This window comes from Periophthalmus magnuspinnatus, chromosome 16 (genome assembly GCF_009829125.3).
Source record: "Periophthalmus magnuspinnatus isolate fPerMag1 chromosome 16, fPerMag1.2.pri, whole genome shotgun sequence".
Taxonomy (NCBI): Eukaryota; Metazoa; Chordata; class Actinopteri; order Gobiiformes; family Gobiidae; genus Periophthalmus; species Periophthalmus magnuspinnatus.
This window is the reverse complement of record NC_047141.1, coordinates 7944059-7971058: the sequence shown is the minus strand read 5'-3', so window position 1 is coordinate 7971058 and position 27000 is coordinate 7944059. Positions and strand designations below refer to the sequence as shown.

General features: G+C 40.0%; 1 protein-coding gene across 1 annotated transcript in view; it reads left to right on the top strand.

Annotated features, from left to right (window-relative positions):
- LOC117384122 (thrombospondin type-1 domain-containing protein 7A) overlaps positions 1-27000 on the top strand; it is a 196040-nt gene that overhangs the window by 56913 nt on the left and 112127 nt on the right. The window contains exons 9-12 of the mRNA XM_055227765.1: positions 9312-9498; positions 13193-13231; positions 14324-14359; positions 20546-20810. Coding sequence (XP_055083740.1) covers positions 9312-9498; positions 13193-13231; positions 14324-14359; positions 20546-20810 — 527 coding nt within the window. The remainder of the gene's footprint in view (positions 1-9311; positions 9499-13192; positions 13232-14323; positions 14360-20545; positions 20811-27000) is intronic.

Here is a 27000-nt window from a genome sequence, read left to right as displayed (position 1 = left end):
ACATGACGTGCATATATTTATTTTATTTTGACGACTGTATGTGGAATATAAAACCTTGACACATTAAATCGTCTCATAAGTCATATAGAATTTTATATCTGCATTAATCCTGTAGTTCTCCCTCCCTTCTCCCTTTCTCTCTGACTCCCTTTATCCCGCTCTCTTTCTCCATCTCTTTCTTACTGAGTGACTCTGTCCCTCTCTGTTTTCTCTTTCTCTCTCAGTCGACCAGTCCCCCTCTCTCTCTCTTTTTCTCTCTCTTGCTCCTGCTTCTCTCTCTCCCTCTCTCTTTCTCTCCCTCTCCCTTCCTCTCTCTCCTGCTCTCTCTCTTTCTCCCTCTCTTTCTCTCTCCCTTCCTCTCTCTCTCCCTCTTCTCTCTCTCTCTCCCCAATTCTCTCGCCCCCTCCCTCTTCTGTCTCTCTCCCCTCCCTCCACCTCTTTCTCTTTCCCTCACTCCCCTTTTTCTCTCTCCCTCTCTTTCTCTCTGTCCGTCCCTCCCCCCTCTCTCTTTCTCTGGCTCTCCCTCTCCCACCCTCTCTCTCTCTTTCTACCTCTCTCTCCCCCTCTTTCTCTCTCCCTCTCCCTTCCTCTCGCTCCCCCCCCTCTTTCTCCCTCCTTCTTCTCTCTCTCTCCCTCCCTCTTCTTTCTCTCTCTTTCTCCCCCCCTCGCTCCACCCCTTTCTTTTTCCCTCACTCCCCTCTTTCTCTCTCCCTCCATCTCCCTCTCTCAGGCACCCTCTCTCTCTCTCTCTGTCTGTCCCCAACTCTCTTCTCTCTCTCTGCCTCTTCCTCTCCCACCCTCCCTCTCTCCCTCTCTCTCTTTCTCTCCCTTCCACGCCCCCACTCCCCCCCTCTCTCTCTCCCTCCCTCCCTCCCCCTCTTTTTCCTTCTCCCTCCCTCTCCTACCTTCTCTCTCTCTCCCTCCCCCTCTTTCTTCTCTCTCTCCCTCTCCTACCCTTTCACACACCTCCTCCACGTTTTATTGTTGGACTTTACGACTACACGTCTTTAATGGAGTCATGAGGAGCAGTTGGAGTCTGGACTGTGCAGAGGCAGAACAGTGTTACCCGGGCGATTAAGCACAAGGGCACAGCAGTATTCTAGAGGTGGATGATATCAGGAGTGATGAGATGTAACAGTAATGACATAAGGATAAAACACAGGGGATGTTAAAGGTGTCACGTACCTGTCTCCGTGGAAATGTTACTGCAAAACCGAGGAATACGCACCCACGATACCAAAAATAACAAAACCAATTCAAAGGAAATATTACTTAGATGAACACTTAAACTCCTCCCACAAGCACATTTCAAAGAGTGAGGGGGCGGAGGGGCGGAGTCTGGACATATGAGGAACAAGTATCCACGCTGCAAACCCCGCCCACTCAGCCGGGCTTTAGTCGGGACGGTGTTGCGTGATGTCACATAGTACTTGACCTTGTGTGGAGCCAGGGCGCACGCAGTTTTAAACGTTTTATCGACTTTAAATGCACACAGGAAAAAGACTGTTTAAAAATATGCATCATGGCGGCTTTCAGTGTTAAGAAATAACTCTGAAAACGCATTTGTAACGCCTCCGTACGCTCAAAACAAGTTCAGGAATGTGCGCGCGGCTCGTCAGATCAAAGCTGGTATTTATTAAAAAAAATCTGAACATGAAACATTGCGAACCTCCACGTTTGAACTTGATGTTTTCTCATTATGATCCGAGTTAGTGCACATAGACTGGATTGTAACACCAGCGCCTCACTCACCGCCGCCGTCTTCACAGACCAGACCAACGCGTAAAAAATCACGGTTCAGATAGACTAAGTTTAATCGGGGCAGAGTTGTTTTCCCACGTTGATACAAGTGAAATATTGAATAAGACAAAAAACATTAATCAGTTAAAAAAGAACAAAATACCCTAACAAGCCACGCCCACATGCTCTGGACCCGCGCCCCCATTAGAACCATTACATCGGTTGTTTTAGATGTTCTTTTAAACGTTTCAGGACAACTACGTTCGGTAACAAACATAAACTACTTTTTCTTTCAAACTCCGCCAAAGTGAAACAGTCTTAGCTACGCAATCTGTGCAATCATGACACGACAGGGCCAGAGCCAGCACTGAGCACACAGCTTGCCTGGGCGGAGCTAAGCTAATGCACCAGTGCTAGTGTCTGCCTGTCAATCAACTATAAAGAGACAATCTGATTGGTCAGTTTTAAAGGCGAGCTGCTTGCGGAGAGAAGGCCCAAGAAAAGAGAGGACATATCTGAACATGTAACCCCCTCAAGTAACACCAAATCTGATAGTATAGTATCAGTTTACTGTTGACAGAATGTTAATCCATCATCTTTATGTTATGTTTGAAAGAATTTAAGAGCTAAAAAAAATGTAAAGTTGTAATTTAATTAAAGGAATAAAATCATTTTGGTGAAATGTCAGGGCAAGCAGAGAAGGCCTTACTTGCCCTGATAGCACACTGTTGCCTTTACCCCGTCAGTCTGCGTTGCACCTGCTTCCAGGCCTGTAGTGAGTGTCCTGGCCCCACACAGACCTCAATGTGCCCTGTGTGATTGATCGCCCGCTGCACTCCTTCACTCCCTCACCTGATGAAAATCCATTCTCGATGTTTGGATTCACGCCGCACTGATTTCTCAACGCAATGTCCCTTGTATTTTTTATTTATTTCTTTATTTTTGTCCCGACCGTAAAAGAGAATGCCAGCGGGCGGCTCGGAGTCTGGCCCAAGGTCGATAGGCGTTCTGGAAAGTGCGTATTGATATTCCACGCTGCCTGGGTCCACTTAGGCTGAGCGAGTTCAGATGGAGCTGCCGGTGCGCGCTGTCACTCCCGCTTTTCAGGGCTCTTAGTCTGCTCGTGATTGGTGGACTGCATATCTGTCAAAGTGACATCTTAATGCAAAGTCAGCAGCTGTCAGGCCCCGTCCCTGTTTTTAAAGGGATTTTCTTCTAATGTGGAAGTCAGTTTATGTGCGGGATTCACTCAAAGTAGTGCAGGCGGATTAGGGAAGTCTTTTGTGCTAAAAAGTGCACTGTAAGCTAAAGTATAGTGACACAGATATAATAGTCCTCAACTGTTAGCAACTGCTTTAAAAAGAACTGTATGTCGCCTGCACTCTTACAGTTAAAAAAGGTTTTACAATCACTGAACAGCAGCTGAACCTGTGGTGCCAGAGCTTTAACCTGCAGATACAGACACATACAAGTTTTATCATCCTCTGTATATGGACAGGCCACGCATCATGTTTTTTGCTATAAACAACTTGGCCATTATGTCCAATGTTTTTGTAAGTAAGAGTAAATCAGCATAATAAATAAAAACACACACAAAAGCACCTTTTTATAACAAAGACAGTGGCATTGTTCAATCAAAATCTGAGAAAGTCACCATATTTTACCTCACTTTAACTTACTAAAAATGTGTTTCATGTGTAGTTTGCATATTGTGCTTGCGTCTGCTATATAGTTATAATCTACAACACAAGTGGATCTTTATGTTATAACTTGCACATTTTTAATCTCAATATTCATCTAAAATGACTAAATAAAAGAAACAAGTCCACTGACTTCCGCTTTAGAAAACTGTAGTGCCCAATGGGAGCTGATGTTTCAATGAATGGCTGTAGGTCACGCTCACGAGGAGCGGATTTTAAAAAAATGTGCCAACATGACAGTGCTGCCGAATCCTGCGTGTATCACTGGTAGAAAGAAAATAAAATTTGAGAATGAAGTAGTTATGTTGTAGTGGGCGTATGCTGTTGGTGGTGAAAATGGGGACTGACCGGCAACATGGCGTCTTGAAAATAGATTATTGAAGATTACTCAAACATGAATCACTCCAAATAAAACTGTGGGTGAGTTAACAACTATAATTTGGCTAAAAGCTCTGAAAAGTCAATTTTGCAGAATAGATCTGCTTTAAGATCTAGTTAATCAGTTTACACATAATCAGCAGTTGGTTTATTCTTGGTTAGACCTGATTTCATCCTTGGTTCAGTCGTCCTGTTTTGGACTTGATGTTTTTAGTCCTGGTCATGGCTGATATATTGCAGACATGTCAAAGCAGCTCATTTCATCAGATAAAATATTTCTATCATAATTTTTGTCAATATCATATTTTTGCTGAAACTAACTAAAACTAAATAAAAAGTACATATTTTTGTTCACTATAAGTACAGACTGTTCTGGTCGACTTATAAATTTAAGAGAAGATTCAAATTCATCTTTTCAATCCCAGATTTCCAAACCTGTTGCCTGGAAAATCCAGAGTGATACCTCTATATTATACAGACTGGTATAAATCTGGTCCCCATGTCCTCCCTATTGTCTCCATTGCATCTTAAACCCAGTCAAATGTGATTGTACAGTCAGATTTGGTTTATTCAGCGACACAAGTGAAATGAAGGAGCTCATTGGTCACCTTAGATTTACAAATACATTTTAATTCATGTCACCTCAGATTAACAGAGTTTAGTGCATTGCTCATTGATTCTGCAGAAATACGCAATGTTTTTCAGTCTCCTGTGATATTTTTGTCCTTTATTTTTTCTGAAATGGAGGGGCCATGCCTGTCCCTGATTGGTTATTCCACCTGTCAGTCACGGCCATTTGAAAACGAGGAGATTCAGGACCAGACTCACATCTTAATAAAGTAATAAAGAGCCGTGATCCAGGCAACGAAATCTGACCATGAACACACTCAACATCCAAGAACATGTCTGTGCATGTCCCATCAGGCACAATACTACAGCTAGAGGAAAAGTAAAAATAATAGGTTCTGTGCACGGGAGCATGTTAGGTAGCTAGCTCGCGGTGTCTCAAAGCTAAGATACGGTGACCAGATTTTCCAAATGAACAAACTCAACAAACCTGGGTTGGATGGTATCAATAAAACTGTGAAAAAAGTGCGTAACAATGTCCATTCTTGACTCACGTATGGGTCTTTATCTGAGGGACTTCTGTTGGTGCATTTGTCGCCTTATGCTCATTTTCAAACACGATTTTCTGAATTTTAGCTAAAAAGTGTCCCCTTTTACTGTTATGAGGATCAAATTGGTCAAAAATAGAGACACCAGGGACTTTTCTTGTCTAAAACTGTGTCAAATCACTGGTTTTGGATAAATCTGCTGGGACAGGGGACACAGGGCTCAAAACTGGGACTGTCCCGGGACAATATGGTCACGCTAAGCTAACGGTCACTTTTATTAAAATCGGAAAACATAAAATAAACTAATGTCTCTCTTTCTAAACACAAAAGTGTCCTCTGGTGAAGTATAAATTTATTTGTGTAGTTTTTAACATGTTATTCTGCAGCTCTCTGTGCACTGCCTGAACTTTAAATACGTTTATTTATTCATTAAACGTGACTCTGCAAAAACCTCTCAGAGATATTAGACAGGAAGTAGTGAGGCTAACACTGAGGTTGCACACAGCCAATTATGTCTAAATATCGGCAAAAAGTAGATAACTTAGGTCAAAAAGTCAGAAAGCTAAAACTGAAAATAAAAAAGAATCGTGTTGATATTAACAGTGAGTCATAAAAGTTTACTAAAACAAATGAAGCATCAGACTTTTGCTGCTGTGATGAAGATATGATGATGGGCCTTAGAGTTCTTTAGTTATAGTTCAGTGGTGCAGGTGACTTGATGCGGTGGTGCTAGATCAAGAGTATTGATGATTTGCGCTTGTTTTGTCCGCTCTGACTCAGTGACTTCTCCGTTGATCAGAGCTTGTATCTCAATGAACTTTCCAGCTTAAATAGAGACTTTACAACACAATAACACAACTCCCATGTATGTGTGAGACTAAATTTGATCTACAGATGTTGGCCATTTACTACAGCAACACATAAATGGACAAACTACAACAAATATCCATCTATCTATCATTTTGTTTTTGTTTTAAGCTAAAGGCCCTGTACATAACTTTTACTGCTTTAAAAAACATGAAAAACAGTTCATTTTAAACAGTTTACAGTGGTCCAAAGTTATTCCTCACTTACCTTTTACATCCGAACATTTAGTTTATAAGCACTTTACACAACTTTCTGAGACCAACTGGCATGATAATGTGCACTTCCTGATTATTAGACAGAAAACGCTTTATAATTAGTACACATCTGACTTATTTTGACCTCAAGAGCTGATTATATAATATATCTGTGCTGGGGCAAGGACAAAGTTTTCTCAATTTCATGGGAAAAATGTGGTACAGGTACGGCTACAATTGACAGATAATATCTTAACAGTTTCTTGCAAGTAAAATAATACAAATACAGTCAAAAAATAACAATAAGCTATCACATTCAATCCTAAAATAACTTGAAATTCAGGATTCTTTCACCAAACTGTTTCATATCTGGTTTAGTCCCTTGGTTTTATCCACTTTAGCCCTAATACCCCATTATAGTAGCATGGATTTATTTGTGAGCCTTACAATCTCGACAAGCCTCTCAAAGCACTAGAGTAGACCGTAATTCATCCCACCCGCACATGTTGATGGTAAACGATTCTTGCCACTGCTGACCCGGGGCAGACTAATCAAACATGGCTGCCAGTTTAGTTTAGACTTAAAAGCCCAATTTTTTTTTCAAAATGTGTCCTGTCCCAGCACAGATATATTGTATAAACAGCTCTTTAGGTCAAAATAAGTCAGCTGTGTACTCTCTACATCTAATTGTAAAGTTTTTGATAATCAGGAAGTGTGCTGTTTTCATGCTATTGGTGCCTACTATATCCATTACCAATGTTTTTCAGCCATATGCATTTTACCCTATAATGGTATCTGCATTCAGGATAGATTTTATTTCAAAAACACATCTCAAAAGTTGGTACAGAAGATATTTGAGGGCAGCTATGTGTTTACACCGGTGCGAGGACCCTTTATAATGTAATTTTAAGCTCACTGTCGCTAACTGGAACACATTAAAATCCACCAGAAACGAAGAAAAAATGTCTAAAAATAAAAAAATCTTGACCCTCCCCTTACATGTTTGTGTGCTGTTCTTGTGACTGTGGTAGTTGTGACATTCTGGATGTTTTCAGTCTGATGTTGGTCATATAAATATAAATACAGTTGGTCAAGGTGATGAGAGCAAAGTCATAATGTTGGGGCCCCAGAGACAAATTCAGCTTAGGGCCCCCTGAAACCTAGGACCGGCCCTGCGTATACTCCTAACTTGTCCATTAACCTACTCATAGTTGTATTTCATCATATTATTTTCATTTACTTATCCATGACCTGTTGTCTTTTCATATAACTGTACAGAGCAGTGGGTGGAGATAGGGGGCAGGTGAAAACAGACCATTTCTAAGCGCTGAAGCCTCAAATGTAGGACAATACAGTATTACTCAAACATGCACGACTCAATCAAAACAACTAGTGAGATCATGATGAGATTAAACCGAAGCTTAAATCAAACCAAATCTCGTAAAAGTGGATTTCGCAGAATATGTCCAGCACCAATATGTACAGCAGAAAAGTGGAAGTTGTTGGTGCAGTGCAGACATATATGTAGGTTACTGGTCCTATGTGTATGGTGCCTAGATGCATAATTCAGGTGGAGCGGTCTAAGACGAGGCTGTCCCATGTCCCATATGCAGCTCTATAGTCTCATCTGGAGTCTGTAGTGTATAAGTGTGAACCTCTCCGGGCCAGGTCTGTGTACTGTCATGTGTGTAAAAGAGTAGACGGCTCACGTGTCCTGCATTTTTCCTGTGCTCTCTGTACTACTGCTACTACTTACGACTGTCCACTCGAAGCGCGTTGCCATAGAAATACGTTCGGGGATCAGCTGATGGCTCGTGGTGCGTGTTAGGGGTGAATGATGCGTGGTGTACGTGAACGAGGCTGAACCAAAAGCGAAGTAAACAGAACAGCGGCCATCATTTACTCAAAGGTCTTATGTCCTATCCTGGGGGGACAAAGCCGAGCAAACTCCGCGCCGAAACACACTGAAGACCCATCCACGTTCGCCATTTTCAAAAAAGCCCTGAACACTTACCTGTTCAAAACTACTTTCAAATAACTGCGTCTACGTTTTTTTCCTGTTTCTTTCATTTGTGTTTTGTCTGTTTTGAGCTGCGTGAAGCGTCTTTGAATGTCGTGAAAAGCGCTATAAACAAGTGTTATGTATTATTATTATTATTAACCTGGCAAACTGATACGTTCAGCTCTGTAATATCACCCAGAAATAGCACACACTGAGATCATTCGTGAAGACTTTTATTGGAGTTTTTGCCAATTACTGCAGCCAGTTCCTATGCTTTGATATCAGGTTTTTGGCTAAATGAATGTAGAATTTCATACCATCATTTTTTTTCCCCCTTGCAATCTTGCTAGTAATTATTATTCAAATGTCCTTGCCTTTTTCAATCCAAAAGTTGTGTTGACGCAAATGGACCAGCGGGAGCCGTACGAGATGGATTTTCGTGAGTTTGACTTTGAAAACACAAATCTTGCGACAATCCAGCTTGGAGCGCAAGGTGACTCTTATTATTCGGGAATTAGGAACTACTTTGGGACACTAGCGTAGGCATATGGGATCTTATAGCTTTAAACACTCAGAAATGAATTTACATATGCGACGGTTAGCGGGAGAAAGTGCAGCATTCTTGGCGTTTGACCCATTCTTCAATCTGTCAGGAGGGACCCGTCTCTAGATCTTATGCTAGGATTGGTCTGGACTACCTTAGATGGAGCTACGTTGCAATGCTATACTGCGGAAAATTTTGAGCATTTCATATTTAAGAGACAATTTAAGAGACAATCTTAAATTCAGAGGAAGTATTATGCAAAAATATATATATATATTTTTTAAGCTTTTTACCATGTTTTAACGTTCATTTATCATGATTGAAGAGTTTTTTTTAATATGTCATCCATGCATGTTTGAGTAATCTAGTGATCTCTCCTGGGCGCTGCTCGAACCCTCCTCATGATTAGCTGTAAGACTTTGTTCAATACGCAACCCTGTGTCACCTCAGAGTGTCAAAAACGAGAGTAAAACTTCTAAAATATGTTACATGTTTTCACCAAAATATAACATTTCCAAAAACAATAAAATAAAAGTATGTATAAACATGTGATAGAGCAACAGTAGCTGAGTTAGTAGTTGGAGTGTTTGTCCACTGATCAGAGGGTTGGCGGTTCGAATCCCGCTCTCGACGTAAAAATCTGTGGTTGAGCGGTCAGATCCACTGACCTACAGCTTGGCAACGCAATTCCAGCTCGCACAGAATGCTGTCGTTTTGTCTTTGGTTATAGTGCTTAACCATATTGTGTTTGTTCTTCCCCCAGGATGGGAGGTGGATCGCGGGCTGTGCTCCTCGTCTCCTCCCCCTTCCCCGGAGCCCTGTGACGTACCCTGCTCCAGAGACTGTGTGCTCAGCGACTGGACACCCTGGTCCTCCTGCTCACAGACCTGCTCCAGCAAGACTATCGAGGGCAAGCAGATGAGAACACGCTCCATCCTGGCCTACAACGCCGGGGAAGGTGAGTCCTGCAGGAGACGTTCTATAATTACATGTAAAAACGAGCATCTAACGTATAACCACACTTTCGGCAACATGTCATTTGAGAAATAGATTTTCGAACACTACGAACTGCATTACTCACAAGTTATTTTCTCTCTGCAGCACAAATAAACACAACAAAGCTCTGGTAGTTTTCACTTTCACTTAACTTGACTGAGTGGACCAAAACAACGAGGAAACATGTGGTAGTCCGCAGTGGAGAGGCTGTAGTTTGTGTCATCGATGCTGATCTAAAATGAGCGAGTACACGTCCAAACACATGTCTGATATTTTGCCTGGCTGTTTCTTACCTCTTGCAGTTGAACGCCTCTCCTACTCTGTAAATTGGACGACATTGTTACACGCAGCGTGGATCCGGGTACATATGGACTTATCCAGATGTGTCTTTGGGATTTGGGAGATTTGAACCACAAACGCATTCACCTGCAGACCTCAAGCTTCGTGGTTTGATCCAAGTTCCAATCAGTCATTACGTTTACATGCACACCTGGAAAACTGGATAACTGGTCTAGTCCAATTTAAACAAAAGCGCGTAAACCTGTCGTGAACCGAATCCCCCAGATCACAAAAACACGTCTGGAGAAGCTTATACATACTCGGATACCTGCTGCATGTTACAGCAAAGTCTGATTTACATTAGGGGCAGACAAGGAGAGGCATTCAACTGCACAGGGTAACAAACAGCCAGAAAAATATTAGACATGCGTTTGGACAGGAACTCGCTCATTTTAGATCAGCAGAGATGACACAAACTACAACCTTTTCACCGTGGATTAGCATGTGTTGTTTTATTGTTTTGGTTAAAGTGAAAGTGAAACCTAATATCGCGCTGTTCGTAGTCGGTCTGAAAATCAAATTCTCAGTGTAAATGAGACGTAGCTTATCTATTTATGCCAAAAGTTTGGTTGGTACTATATGTATCATTGCTGTTTTTATTAGCTGCAAAAATATAGTGATGATAAATTACAAGTTGAATGTTTCGCAGAGGTGTCCTTGAGCAAGACACTTCACCCAGACGACCTATGTGTGAAAGTATGTGATTGTGTGAGTGATTGGTGGTGGCCAGGGAGTAGTAGGTAGTAGGAGCAGAGCACTGATTGTTGAGTGAATGAATAATGCATAAAATTGAAAAGTAAAATTGAAGAAAGTGTTGCATAAGACTAATTCATTATATAGTCTATATGAAATGAAGCTTACAGTAAAAAAAAGTCTTTACTCAGCAGATATAGTCCCAAAATAATTAAATCATTTGTCTGCTCAAGAAGGACCATGGCCTGTTTGAAAACGCACAACTTTTTATTTTGTTTTACAGATGCTCTGTGTAACTTTTTTGGTGAATTCTGCCACCTGCTTGTCTCCATGGATATGTTGTTACTTTACCTGAAATGTTCCACAGTAAATGTAACTATGGACTATTTGTTCACTAGATGTGTTTTATTGCTCAAAAATACCTTGAAAAACATGCATTCTTACTGTGAGCGGTTGTCGCCTCTTCACAGATCTAACCTGTAACTTATCGTCATGGAGGCATCAGATTCTTGTTTCAGTGGAGCTAGAAAAGTGTAAATAAAAGTGTAAAAGTGAATCATTTTAGGCAGAACGATTACAAATTTGTGGAAACTAGCAGGTGACAGACCTTCCATCAGAAAAGTTACTTAGTGCTGTTTTAAAAATAGTGGTTAGTTATTTGAGCTATGTGGACAATAGTTAGACAGCGCAGTTAGTCAAATAAGCTAGAAACGCTTTTAATTCTCATTTTTTCTCATGGCAACAAATCCAAATTATAGTTGCTTTGCCCGGAATGTTCCACAGTATGCCTTTAAACTCATCTCCAACAAACAGGTGACTTTCCTAGGCCGAGTAACAGGTCAAATCTGTGGAACGTTGACACTAAGAATGCATGTTTGCAGCAGTGACCACATTTAAACGACCACAGTCAGAGCTCTGCAGGACTGTCTCAGGGATCCGCACACTTGATACAAACGTCCTGAACTTAAACCTGATTAAAAAAAAAAAAAAAACCCACACTGCTTAGGCCTGACAGTGTGAGGTCCGCTGTCATCTTCGTGCCGCCCTGCAGTGACGAATCTTGAGCTGATATTGGACTCCATGTTCAAAGTCCAGCTTCTTTCAGTTCAGGCTCTTTGCTAAAGTAAGTCAACGGGCGAGCTCCTGCTGCTGTGCTCAAAGACAGGCTCAAGACCAGAGGTGACAGAGCCTTTTCTGTGGCAGCGCCCAGACTGTGACCTCCCTCTGCCTGTCAGATTCTCCGTCTATAACACAATTTAAGACTAGACTGAAACCCACCTCTTATCCCTGGCATTTAATACTAGATAGACAGGATATCTTGGCATTTTGTTGGTATTTTATTGTTCTTTTCTTATGTATCATGTTATCTGTATATTTGTTTTTTGTTGACTTTTATGTGAAGCGCTCTCCTCTTTAGTCTTAGTTTAGTACATGGTTCATTGCCTGATTTAGTTCCCAGTTTAGCCCTGCTTTAGTCCTGCTTTAGTCTTAGTTTAGTACCTGGTTTATTACCTGTTTAGTTCCTGGTTTAGTCCTGGTTTAGTCCTGCTTTAGTCTTAGTTTAGTACGTAGTTTATTACCTGTTTAGTTCCTGGTTTAGTCCTGGTTAGTCCTACTTTAGTCTTAATTTGGTTCCTGGTTTAGTCCTGGTTTAGCCCTGCTTTAGCCCTGCTTTAGTCCTACTTTAGTCTTAGTTTAGTACCTGGTTTTAACACCTGGTTTAGTTCCTGGTTTAGTCTTGGTTAGGGGTACTTTAGTCTTAATTTAGTTCCTGGTTTAGTCCTAGTTTAGTCATGGTTTAGCCCTGCTTTAGTCCTACTTTAGTCTTAGTTTAGTACCTGGTTTAGTCCTGGTTTAGTCCTGGTTTAGTCCTGGTTTAGCCCCGCTTTAGTCCTACTTTAGTCTTAGTTTAATACCTGGTTTATTGGCTGGTTTAGTCCTGATTTAGTCCTGCTTTAGTCCTACTTTAGTCTTGGTTTAATACCTGGTTTATTGCCTGGTTTAGTCCTGATTTAGTCCTGCTTTAGCCCTGCTTTAGTCCTACTTTAGTCTTAGTTTAGTACCTGGTTTAGTTCCTAGTTTAGTACTAGTTTAGCTCCTGATTTAGTCCTGGTTTACTCTCTGATTGCATGTTTCCAAGGTATTTTGCAGCAATAACAACACTTGTAATTGAATAAATGCAAGGCTGATAATTTAATACAATACTGTGGAACATTCCAGCCAATAACATCTCTATGGAGACAAGCAGGTGGCAGAAAGCAAATCAGATGCGAGCAGGCAATTATTCCCAATAATCTTTTTTTAGGGAAGTGTTTTGAATAGATAACACAACCAAGAGCGCTAACAAACTCAAGATTGGATAGTCCGCTTGAATCTGAATTATAACCCAATCATGTGCTTTAGTCATGGTTGCCTGGGCGTCCTCTGCTGTCACTGTGTGGATGTGGGGATTTCACACTTGCGTGCCTTATCTCCGGCGCTCCCCTTATCTCCCACTGATTGGCGCAGTGTTTTTGGACTGCGCTGCCCTCGATATCGGCCCTCCCATCTCCCGCTCGCTCTCCGCCGCTCCTGTCTCGTGTGGTCTGATGTTTTGTGTGTCTATCTCCTCATGCTTTCCTCAGTCGCAGCCATGGTGGTGGCCTGGATCACCGTGATGGAGGGTAACGCATGGACATCGGGGGTCGTAGCGGGAAGTAGCTGTGGTAGCGTAGTGTGGGTAGTTAGCGTGTGAAGTTAGCATCCCATTAGCAATATGTAGTAAGAGTAAATAGACAGAAATATGGAATGAAATATGACATTTTAAAGTGTTGGGGGCTGTCCTGGTGCCACCCTTGTGAAAAAAAGTCGTAACAACTAACATGCTAACGCGCACTTCCAGATTATCGGACAGTATAATGCTTTATAATTGGCAGACAGCACGCAGCAGTCACATATTGATGTCAAGAGCTGCTTTGTGGATCTGTACTACAAATATTGCTCAAATTCGTGGGAAAGCTACATGATGCACCAGCCCCGTGGAGCTATTTTGGCATAAATGAAAAAAAAATATTTATATCTGTTGCTTGTATACGTGAACTGTAGTTATCCATGATACTCTGGGCTGCCAGCATCATTCAGACAGAGTTCAGTGGACTTGTTTCTATTATTAAGTCGTTTTAGATCAATATTGTGTTCATACTGTGTACTTTACAGTCATGGATCTATAATAAGAACTGAATAAGACATTCCTCCTGCGTCCCCGTGTTGTGAGATCGATTAGTGGCCGCTCCATTGGTACTGCAACTCCCGGGAGCTTAGGAGTAGAAAGAATTCTCCCATAGAACACAACGTATTTTGGGTGAATTCAAACGGCCTGTGTTCAGCTGACAGGACATCCACAGATTTCACAAAGGTCGGGTTTGGGAGGGATTCTTTAGTATTTTCACAACATGAACCTTTACATGTTTTTAAATCCTCAAAGCGCCTAAACATTTGCTTTGTATGATTTAGCCTCGCATGTTTCTGATGTCACACGTTGGGCGGAGCTAGGACAGTATTCAGGAAGTAGTTTTTTTGGCGTCTCACCCCAGTTAATTCAGGTCATTGAAAACAAAACAAAAACAATGTGCCGCCATCTTTGGCTCCTCTTCCAGATCTTATTATACTTTCATGTTTACAGTAGACGACTCAACTCAACCCCGGTAACTACAGTAGTACCTCAAATGACCTCAAATTACTCTGTACATTTCATCTTGTGCATTTCTGTTTTAAAGGACTTTCACAAGTGCCAAAGTTTCCTGAGCTTTTTGGTAAATATACACATTGTAATAATTGTGTAGAATGTATGTTAGGAGTGCAGTAGTAGTTGTAGTAGTAGTAGTAGTAGTAGTTGTCTTTGATCATTGTATGTTAGTTACTTCATGTTTTGTACTTGCTGAAACACTTTTCTGGTGGAGGGTCTACCGCCTGTTGTCTCCTTGGAGATGTTATTGCTTCCCCTGAAATGTCTCACTATATGGTACTAAACTTAACTCCATGGAGACAAGCATGACACCACCAGGTCAAGTTACAGGTCAGATCTGTGTTGAGGCGACCTCCTACCAGAAAAAAATTATCTAGTGCACCTTTAGGGACTGGGAAACCTGTTCAACAATTCACCTCTGGCTTTAATCACCGTTATAGAGCCGAGTTATGATTTACAAAAGATCAGTGGTGGAACGTAACAAAGTAAAAGTAGTAAAGTACTGTACTAGTAAGTCAAATATTTAGGTATCTGTACTTTACTTAAGTGAATTGTAAAGTGGATATTTTTTACCTTACTACATTTGAGAGCTGTACTTTCTACTCCACTACATTTTGAACAGGACTGAACAATAACTGTGTTTTTTATTACTGTTTGAGATCTGCTGAAAAGGCTGAGGGTTTATTGAGCAAACACAAATGCACAAATAAAACCAGCCAGACAAAAACAATCGATTCAATTGTTTCTGTTCAACAAAATTCAGCACAAATCCTTATCAAAACCACTACATTTGAAGCTTTATTGTAGATCTAAAAATAAGTGGGAAATACTTGTATTCTTTTACTCTTTAAATACATTTTTAAACAGGTACTTTAATACTTTTACTATTTTTTTTTTTTTTTTTTTTGCTCTGGTGTCTGTACTTTTACTTAAGTAGCAATATTCAGTACTTCTTCCACCGTTGTAAAAGATTTCATATCCAAACATGGACATATTTGTGACTTCCTTTCAACTACAAAACATCTCTGTAACTCCTTTACTGCAGCGTTTTTTACAACGTGACAAACAGTTCACAGTCTGGATTTCACTGTGTAACTAAGTACTAAAATATGATTAAGTCTCCAAAGTTGGGGAGAAGGGAGTAGTTTTCAGACTCATACATTTACTCAGACTTGAGTCATATATTTTACAGTGCAGTACAGCGGTTTGGATTCCTCTTCTCACTGTGATTAAGTGACAAAAGCTTTATGTTGACCATATGAATTAGTTTGTTTATTTTTTGCTATAAATGTAATGATAAAGTACGGAGCCCGGAATAGGACATTTGCAAAATATAATATTAATGTGTGGCCAAGAGATAATATCACGTTCTCACGTGATATTATCTTGAGAGAATGACTTAAGTATCATAAGGGAACAGGATTTTTTTATTTTTTTATTTTATTTTGTAAGGTAAATATCTTGTGTGCTCATGAAAATATATTTATAGAAGTATGTTCCCTCAAGATAATTATGTCGTTCCCTCAAGGTAATTATGTCTTTACATCAAGATCATATCTCATTCCCTCAAGATAAATGTGTCGTTCCCTCAAGATAATATCTCGTTCCCTCAAAGTAATTATGTCGTTCCATCAAGATAATTATGTCGTTTCCTCAAGATAATACCTTGTTCTCTCAAGCTAATAATGTCATTCCCTCATGATAATTATATCGTTTTCTCAAGATAATATTTCGTTCTCTCAAGCTAATTATGTCGTTCCCTCAGGATAATTATGTTGTTTCCACAAGATAATATCTCGTTACGTCAGGATAATATTTTGTTCTATCAAAATAATATATATATACTTTTTATTTTGAAAATATTATTCTTCTCCTTTCCGTCATCTGCAGGGCTCCATAATGAAATAAATATCATACGGTGAAACACCCCAGCCAAAGTATTAACAACTCCAGAATATTATTACGCCATTAAATAAATCCAGTTTTTCACTTTTTTACTCTAGCACTTGACGTCTTTTACTTCCACTGAAGAGTTCCTGCTTTGCATCTCTTTTACTGATATGTAACTGCTGCATACACGTCTCACGTCTGTGTGTCAGATCATTTCATCTCTTCCTGCTCCTCACAGTTCCCTCACGCTGAGTTAATCACCTGATATGGAGCCCTCATCTCCGCTTGCATGTTAAAGCTCAAGTACCTGATTTTCAAACTGTGAAAAGAGGAAGTAGGTATTTGAATCGATCTGACTTGTTCCTGTCTCTCACAAATCCTTTGGTACATGGATAGTATTTACGGGCACAGCTTTAGAACAGTTTTTTTTTTCAGACAGAGAAGTGAAGCGGGGTGAACCAGTAATGGACAATACGCCTCATCCCAAAGTGTTTCAGGGTTCAGTTTCAGGTTCTTTCCTCCAGGTTTGTGATCAATAACACTTTTTCTATGTGGATGCAGAAAGCGCACAGGTACTCAATTACAAAAAAGTTGTGTAGAAAGTCCACCTCAACTAGAAGACTCCAAAACAGATATGGACAAATGAGTGAGGAAATAGTCTCAACCTCACCCTCAGTTTCAGAAGTCGGTGATAAACGATGGGAGAGTAGGATGGAGTTAATGTTCTGGTGGATGTTATGGTCCATTCTAGTGATGGGACCTTTGGCTCTTTTATGGGATCTGAGTCTTTTGGATATGTTCTTTTCAAAGAGCTGTTCCAAAGACGTGTGTTTAAAATGGTTCAAAGTGAGAATGGGAGTGTGTTCACCCTTTGAAATTATGAATAATCTAAATAAAATGTTGCACTACAATAATAATAATAATAATTTTAAAAAGTTATGATGTGCAAATGTGTTTTTTGTGCAAAAATCGATGTATTGGTTCAGCGTTAATCAGAATAGAAATACTTAAACCTTAACAAAATTACCAGAATACCAATTAGGAGGTATGCGATTCAATATTAGTATCGACTATCTCCATCGATATTGAACATTTTGGTGGATCAGACATCGATTTCAAGATATCGGTTCAGCAAATATTCAATTTCGGTCCATAAATTGTGGTGTAATAAGACGATTTACCAATGTTGGCTCAAAATTTCTCATAATACTGAAGTGTTCTGGTGTAAGGAAGCTGATGTTTATTTTTTTAACATAAGGGCTAACCCACGCCAAAAAACGAGCAAAAACAACAACAGTCTCAGTCCAGCAGGGCCAATCTCCTAACTGACCAGGAACTAACAAATCAAACCATCATGCAAACTTGTCAACACAAAATATCAGATCATTAATATAAACTTTCTATTTTTCCATGCTGTTTTGTATTGACTTTAAATGATAAATAACAGTGATAAAACAGATTTGGATCATTTTTACCATACGCTTGGTAAAAATTGGTTGATATCGGGCATCAGCAGATAGTTAAATCCATAACCAGCCAACCGTATAACAAAATAAAAATACCAGGATCATGTAGAGCGGGTTAATATGAACATTTTAAAACCAAAATGACGAGTCTGACAGCAGCAGTTACACAGAGAGGGGCGACAGTTTTTTCATGTAAAGTGAATTGGAGCCAGAGTCAAAGAAGCCGGAAACGTGCCCATGATCATTTTCTATTTGGAACGCGGCGGCTAGCAGTTTAGCTATGTCCATTTAGCTATATCCATTCATATATTCAGTCTATGTCATATATAACAGACAGATTTTTTGTCAATCTCACCCAATTTTTTACCATTACAATCAAGGAAATCCTGTCTTCCTGGCTGTATTTACTTCATTTAAAACCCTCTTGAAGTACTGAGCGGCATTTCGTTACGAGCTAATCACATATTTAACCACAATAGCTCTTTAGAGTAATGGGTTAATTAATAGTCTTTTAACGAGAAGTGCACTTAGCGTCGTACAAGTGTCGTTTACAGGGCCCGGTGCCTCCTTATGTTTAAGTAAGAGGCAGAGCCAGACAGCTGCTCAGACACAGACCACCATGGAGACGTGTGATTAATAAGATCTGACTTACTCCAGCCATTTTGTGTTAGTTGTGTCTAATCAAGGTTATAGGGTTCTTTGAAAGCAGCGTTCAGGACTGTTTGTTGCGACTGGTACTAGTTATGAATGATCAGAGCAGTGTTGAGTGGACAAAAATTGTACTTAAAGGGGAGGGGAATTACACTCACCGCTGACACGTAACATATTTCGATCACCGTGTAAGGTTTTATTGTTTTAAAAATGCTACATTCCCCCAAAACCTAAGTATTCCACTGTTTAATAAGTTTCATTTTTGACCCTCCGCTTCTCTTTGCTCTCCGTGCTAAGTGACCTCTCTTTCAGAGCGCTGTCACAATCAGTGCTAAAGAAACAACTGCACATTACATCAAGTTTTGTCAAGTTGTGGTGTATTGTTTTGTATCCTGCTTTTGTATATTTATGAAAAAATGCAGTGTGGGAGCATGAGTGGTGTAGGTTTGTGGGCGGAGTCTTGTACAGGATCGTTATAGTAACCGTAAAGTGGGTTTGAATAGTGCCCGGGAGAGATCAAATCACTGAAACATGCATGGATGACATATAAAACCTCTTCAGGCATGTTTTTGATGAGGGAACGTTGACAGAATTATAGTTAATTTTATATAATATCCTCTTTAAAGTAAAGTACAGTAACTTTAAAGGTTTTGTACTATTGTAGAAGTGAAAGGAAGTGACAGAAAAATTAGACAAATAAGAGTAAATAGTATAACGAAAAACTTAAAGCCACAGTAGGTAACTTTACAGCTTTACAACTTTACTTTACAAAAATTGACTTTTGGTTTTGTTTTCTGCACTGAAAAACTTCAAAAAACATGCGTCCTGTGGGCTTGCATCTCCACAGACCTGACTCTTACTTGGCCTGGAGAGCTTTCACCTGCTTGTTTCCATGGAAAGTTGTTCCTTTGGCTATAATCTTTCACAGTATGACATAAATATACAGATACAGACCTATTTCCACGGAGAATGTTCTGAAGTCCTCCAGAGTTTTTGTTAGCAAAGTTACCCCTTCCTCTGTGTTCAAGTGTTCAACCTTATGTTACTGTTTGACACCACCATTATGGAACGAAAATAAGTCACTTTTATTTCACACTCAAAAAGATTTATCTACATGGAACTGTGCCACGCTAAGATGCTAATGCCCTTTAGCGCTGTAGCCACGATCCCTCAGAACTGTGTAATGTTTGGATCCCTGCCCATCTGGACAGTGTGAGGCTGACATCCTCCACGAGAGCCCACACACGGGTCTCGTCAGGTGAGCCGTGGAGAGTGGATATATTTGTGTATTTCTAAGGGTCCAGATAGGTACTCCTGACCACATCTGGATAATGTAGGCGAGTTCAGCACTGCGGTCATCCAGTGATTTTCAGGTTACGTTAGCAGTGGTTTGAGTTGCAAGTTGAAGTACCATCATTTCAACAATATATCTTGTCTTAATTTGCATAAAAAAGGCTGGTCATGTAATGTGGATCGATCTATCATTTTGCAGTATTTATATTACAATACGACCTAGCTAGTAAAGTAATTTCAGATGTTAAATTGTGATCAATATGAAGCGTCTGTCTGTTAGTGACTTATCGCTTTTAGTTGTGATGTTTCAGCCTTAATCCATCTAAATCTTCTCAGTGAAAAACAAAACAAAAAACAACATCCTGAAAGTTAAATCATTCGAAATACAAATGTAAATGTACTGAAAACATAATATGACACTTCTGTTACTACTTTGCAGAGGTGGGTTGTACTCGATTTTACCCGGTTACATTCACTTGAGTAACTTTTCTAGTGACATACTTTTACTCCTACTTGAGTCATATTTTGAATTGAAGTAACAGTACACTTACTTGAGTAAAAGTTGTGAGTAATACTACACGTGACAAAAGTTTTACATTGACAATATGAAATGATTTGAACGTTTGTTTTTCTTGCACTGCTCCTTCAGATATGATTTAGTTTGTCTCATTTTTGTGTCTGTGCTTTGAAAATACCAGATTTTGTGCGTTTAATGTTTCATCCTTAAATTATAAATCAGATGTAATGTCACAACAGTTACTCTTGTTCTCCCAAGTATATTAAACTCTTACTTGAATCATTTCTTGGACTACCGCTTTGTACTTTTGCTTGAGTAATACTATTTCGAAGTAACATTCCTCTTACTTGAGTACTGTTTTGGCTACCCTACCTCTGCTCCTTTGCTGTTCTACTGTACATTAATATGCGACACTTTCACCTTTGACCCTTCGCAGGTGGAGCTCTGTGCCCTAACAGCAGCGCCCTACAGGAGGTGAGGAACTGTAACGAACACGCCTGCACCGTGTACCACTGGCAGACCGGAGCGTGGGGGGCCTGCACCGAAGACCCCACAGCCTCTTCCTCCTCCTCCTCCTCCTCAGCCAACACCAGCAGCACCCAAGGGCCCGGCATCAGCACCCAAGGGCCCTGCGCCATGGGAGTCCAGACGAGAAAGGTCATCTGCGTCCGGGTCAACGTGGGACAGGTGCCACCCAAAAAGTAAGAGTTTTTTTGAGAATTCTACGTCTCATGTTACTGATTATACAAGATTATGTTTTTATTCTACAGAGATAGTAAAGTGTTTTTATTTGTTTGAATGTAATTTTGAGGCTAATACGACTAAAGGCTGGGTTTAAACCTGGTCCTGGTTTGGTCTTGGTGTAGTCTGAGTTTGGTCTCGGTGAAGTCCTGGTTGGATCTCATTCTAGTCCTGGTTTAGCCGTGGTTTAGTTCTGGTTTAGTCCTGATTTAGTCCTGGTTTAGTCCTGGTTTAGTCCTGGTTTAGTCCTGGGTTAGTCCTGGTTTAGTCCTGGTTTAGTCCTGATTTAGTCCTGGGTTAGTCCTGGTTTAGTTCTGGTTTAGTCCTGGTTTAGTTCTGGTTTAGTCCTAGTTTAGTCCTGGTTTAGTCCTGGTTTAGTTCTGGTTTAGTCCTGGTTTAGTCCTGGTTTAGTTCTGGTTTAGTTCTGGTTTAGTCCTGGTTTAGTCCCGGTTTAGTCCTGGTTTAGTTCTGGGTTAGTTCTGGTTTAGTCCTGGGTTAGTTCTGGTTTAGTCCTGGTTTAGGCCTGGTTTAGTCCTGGTTTAGTCCCGGTTTAGTTCTGGTTTAGTCCTGGTTTAGTCCTGATTTAGTCCTGATTTAGTCCTGGTTTAGTCCTGGTTTAGTCCTGATATAGTCCTGATTTAGTCCTGGTTTAGTCCTGGTTTAGTCCTGGTTTAGTCCTGGTGTAGTCCTGGTGTAGTCCTGGGTTCATACTGTGTCCCAGTTGCCCTCTGATCTTGGAATGACATAACCCCTGGTGAAACATTTATACTGGTCACTGTTTTTCTGACTTGACAGCTGCAGTAATAAAAACTAGAAAAGTGCTAAAATCAGCCAAAGGCAAGTTTATTTGTATGGCACAATTTGTACACAGGGCAATTTCTTTTCTTGTTTTTTCTTCTGTTTTGATGTTAATTTTATGATGATTATTTGTGATTATTTATGTTGTGATTTGTGTGATTTTAATGTTCTTCTTATTCTGTAAAGCACTTTGAAATTACTTTGTGGACAAATTGTGCTATACAAATAAACTAGCCTTGCCTTTACAGAATAAGAAAGAAAGTAAAATCATAAAGCAACAAATCAAAACATCATCATCATCATAAAATTAACATTAAAACAGAAGAGTGCAGAATAAAAGCCTTTCACTCATAAAAAAGAACTGTTTTGAGCCTGGATTTAAACATTGTCAGAGTAGAGGCCTGTCTCACATCTTCAGGACTCAAAATGTGTGTCCATTTAACTGTTTCTACATTAACAGTTAACTGGACAGAAGGGAGCAACTAAAGGGAAAATAACACGAGCACTTTATATTTTATAGATCGTTAAGCAGGTTTTTAACTTTCACTAAATGCAGGGAGCAGCCATGTTGGATTTTCTAACTAAAGGTTCTGAAATGTTCTGAGTGAGTAGAAATACCAGGATCATGGGACGTTCCAGTTGTCACGTACAAGTCAGAAGGTAGAAAATCCCATCTCCAAGGACAACTGGACTGTCCCACTTTAAACCCATTTGTTTGCATTTACATTCTAATTTTTGATGGTCTCAGATGGAGGACAGGGGTCTATATAAATCTATGAGAAATTCACTGTTTTTGAAAAGAAATACCCAAACGTATTATGACTTGGCATAGACTCATGGCTTCAAGTCCTTTCGATCACTTCTTTAGAGTTGAGTAATGACACAACTTTCTGAAGCTATTGTGAAAAAATCATTTCACTTTTTGTGCCAGTTTTTGTTCCGTGTGGATTGGCCCAGTAGTTACAGAGATATTAACTGTATAAAGTTGAGAGAGGGTAGAAAACTGTGTTCTTAAAAGTACATTGTGTAACTTCCTGGAGGTGGCAAGTCACCATGGAAACAAGCAGAAGGCCCTCATCCAGGCCAAATAAGAGTCAGGTTTGTGGAGATGCAAGTCCACTCAGAGTAAGTTTCCCAGTGCAATAAACAAAAACAAAACAAAAAAAGTTATAGGCTAAAAAGTTACATACTGTGGCTTTTTATTGTATTTACAAACTACTACTGATGAAAACTCTCACTCTAACAAGCAGTTTATTTTCATGCATGCATTTTTTTATTATTGGAAAAATCACGTGCTTAATTAGCTACTCGCAAAGGTTGTTTTATTTTTTAACATTTGAACTTTAAGTAAGTACAGAGCAGTGGGCGGAGATAGGGGATAGGTGAAAACTGACATTTTCTGAGCACTCAAACTCCAAATGTAGGACAATGCACCATTACTCAAACATGCAGGGATTTTTTTTTTTTTTTTTCATAACAACAGTGTTAGCTCTGCTGCGTTGAAGCATGTGTCAAATGAACTTATTTCTTATGGGGACAATAAACTCTTCCTTACCTGACGAGGATTGTGCCTGAAAGAATCTGAATACATTACAGTGTGATTAATAATGCAGTACATGACACTGCACGTTATTGTTACAAACCCGACCAGACAGACAGGCAGAGAAAATATACCAAATGTGTCTAGGTCCTGCAGAAATCTGTGCTGTCGTCTGCAGGGGACTCGCATCACTCCACTGTCTCTGCAGAGTTTGAGGAAAGTTTATTTTTAGGAAAGAGATTTAATAGGCTTGCGTGGGATCCAAAATACACACTACTTCAATGTTTTATGAAGATGTGAGATTGGTCACTGGTGCATTCGAGTTCAGACGGGCGTGATTGACAGGTGCATTAGCCAATCAGGGGCACACATGGTCCGTCTGTATCAAAACAAATACGGCTGCTTATGAGGAAAAAAGAAATGGAAAAAAATATCACAGGGGACTGAAAAACATCTCAGATTACAATGAACTCTATTCCTCTGAGGTGCGAGAAGTTTCAGTTTGTTCAAAATGATGGATGACCAATGAGCTCCTTCTTTTCACGCATCACTGAAATGAAAAAATGTGATTGGACGGCCATTTTTGTTCCTTTCCATGATACTCTGATATCACTCTGGACTTGCCAGGCAAATAATAGGCTTTGGTTGTCGTGGTGAAGAGGAGGAGATGGAGAGGCAGAGAATCCCGGTGGTTCTGCTGCTGTGGTGGAGACTAGGCAGAGGAAGGTTGCAGCTTAAAAATCCTAATTGTTTGAGAGCAGAGGCGGCGACTCCGTTACTCAAGTCCATTTACTAGAGTGACATTTTACAGCAATTGCAAACACTATATTGTCCTTGTAGGGAAATTTGTCCTTTGCATTTGGTGCTGTCAACAAGTGTGTATAGTTAAAACAGACAGCCGTATTTTAATCACTTTATTTATTTATTGTATTATTCTGCATGGAGCTGCTGAGCTTGACACCAAATAAGTTCTATAAGGACTGTTTTAAAGTCTCCAGAGAATCGGTGCAATATGGACTTGTTGGTCACATTAATATACAACATTTTACATTTGGAGGGACGATGTCTCTCAGCTGGCCTGGGAACGCCTTGGGGTCCCATTGGAGGAGCTGGATGACGTGCCTGGAGTGAGGGATGTCTGGGAGTCCCTGCTTAAACTGCTGCCCCCCGGAAGAAAATGGATGGATGGATGGATGGATGGATTTTGGATTTTACACAAATGACCCGTGACTATATGCACTTTTACACTTGAATCCTACTGTTTCTCAGACCAAAACAGCCCAAACTGTGAAATAAAACAACCCATAAATATTCAATCCACTTTTCTAAATATAAACTATGTAAAATTGTAATATTGTTTTGTCTCATTGGTGAAAAGCTGTTGCTGGCTGTTGTAGCATATTTTTTCATATTAAATCAATAGCAGCACGAACTAGTCTCCACCAAAAAAAGCTCCATAATGCACCTTTAAACATTGTTGTATAGCTACATAACTGACTCAACACGAGTCAGCAGTTGGTGAAAGTTCCACTAAGCGCTGCTGCTGCTCGTAAAGTGAAGTTGAGCTGATTCCTCAGGTCATATACAGTGTAGTATGTAGTACAGATATGAGTGCTTAAGTGCAGTAGCGGCAGTATACGCAGTATCAGCAGTACTGTAGATGACTGGAGGTGTGTGTGCGCTGTGTGATAGTGAACAGTGTCTTTGCCTTTGGTCTGATGACGAGATGCCAAAGTGGAAATGAGCTAGTGGGAAACAGGCAAAGATTATACAAAGAGTGAGCCCAGAGAGATGTTATTGTACCGAGTTGAGTTGTCACAATACCACATTTTTCAACTTTACTTTGATACTAAGGAATAGACCACAATGATGATAAAAAATACTCTTTATTTAGACAGTTGAAGTTGATTTTTTACATTAATTTAAAGTACTTTCTTTCATATTGTGTGTCCTTATATCTGTGTAATCCCTCAGTCGTCCAGTAGGTTCCACAGTGGTCCATGGGCTTATATTAGTTTATGTGTCTTATACTTGTTCTGATACAGCTCAAAATCACTCAGTTGTCCAGGAAAGGTTCATTTCTGTCTTATGAATGTGACTTTTAAGTATCAAATGAGTTTATCTAGTTTTACCATCAATTAGTATCTGATTTTCGATACTTTAACCAGCCATATTCAACATTACAGTATGTTATTAAGTTTATGCATTTTACATTTTTAAAGATACACATGTTTTTATTGCCTAAAAATATTGTGCCAAACAGTGCAGGTGGCGATGTGAACTTATTGAAAAGAGGAGCATCTGGATTTATACTCTGGAGACACTGGACCGTATATAGTGTAAATAATTGGCATAACTTTAATATCAGTGAACATCTGTTTGTATTATTTTTCAGAGACAGATTAGAGAATATATATAGTGACATTAGAGAAGACATATTGCGCTTGTGTCTGCTATAAAGTTATAAACTATGACACCCGTTAAGATGAATAGAATTATAATTGGGACATGTTGAATCACAATGTTGATCTAAAATGACTTAATAAATGAAACGAATCCACTGACTTCCACGTTGCAAAGCCGCAGTGCCCAATGGGAGCTGATGTCGCTGTAAACTCCATCACAACAAAGAGCCAAGCAGCTGTCAGCCCTGCCTATGGATAACTGCACGTCACGCTAGCGAGCTGAGGATTTTTTTTTTTCTTTACTTTCATTTGCACCAAAAGCGACAGTGCTGAATCAAATGTGTATCACCAATTAAAAGAAATACAATTGTTAGTACAGAGCGATTGGCAATATGGTGTGTTGGAAATAAGCAATTAAAGATGAGTCAAACATGCACAAATCACTCCAAATAAAACTTAGAGTGAGTAAACGGTGAAGGAAAACAACTACAGCATGGTTAAAAGCTCTGAAAAGGAGATTTTGCAGAATGGGTCTGATTTAAAGGAACTGTATGTCTGAATTCTGGAGGTTCTGAGTTTTCACATGAGGTCTGACCTTATACTGAGGATGAGAAAACCGTGTATGTGTCTGTATCTGCAGGTTAAGGCTCTGGCAACACAGGGTCAGTTGTGATTGTAGTACTTTTTAATACAGTAAGAGCATAGACCACATACAGTACAGTCCCTTTAATATGATGGAACCCTTATGTTTGACCACTTGATATGTGTAAAAATGTGAATCTAAACTCGGCTCTGGCCCAAGATGTCACATGTTGTCTTATTAAAAATGCATTTTAAAACATTGGGAGCTCCAAAGAACTGCTGTTTGGATCTACTTTGTATCTACTATGTCCTTAGGCAACACTTTTCACTGTAATAATGTCCGTTTCTGGTGTAAGCGTCAAGAGGAAACATAAAGTCTGAAGGGTTTAATGATTTCCACACAGGTAAAGTGAACAATGAAGCAACGGACTATACGGAAAGGATAGAAGAGAGTCCTGAGATGTGACTGTTGACAGCTTTTATAGGGTCCCCCAACGTGCGTGCGTGTGTGTCTTCTTCTGGTCTGCATGGTGTTACACATTAAGAAACTTTAAGCAAAGTCAAACAAAGTGAGTGTTTTATGATTTTTATTTACATTCCTTAGTGAGAGGGAGATAAGAAGATGTGGCCTTCGTATGCTGTACTGTCCGCACATCCTTGTAAACCCCCACGCTGGTCTCCGTAGCATCTTGGTGACCCCCCCATGCGTCCCATGTCCGCTGTGTGCACATGTTATTTACCTTTAGCATTAGTAAATCAAGATACCAGTTTGGTGTAGAGCTGCACTGCTAGAAAACACCTTACATCACCAACACCTTGTCTAGT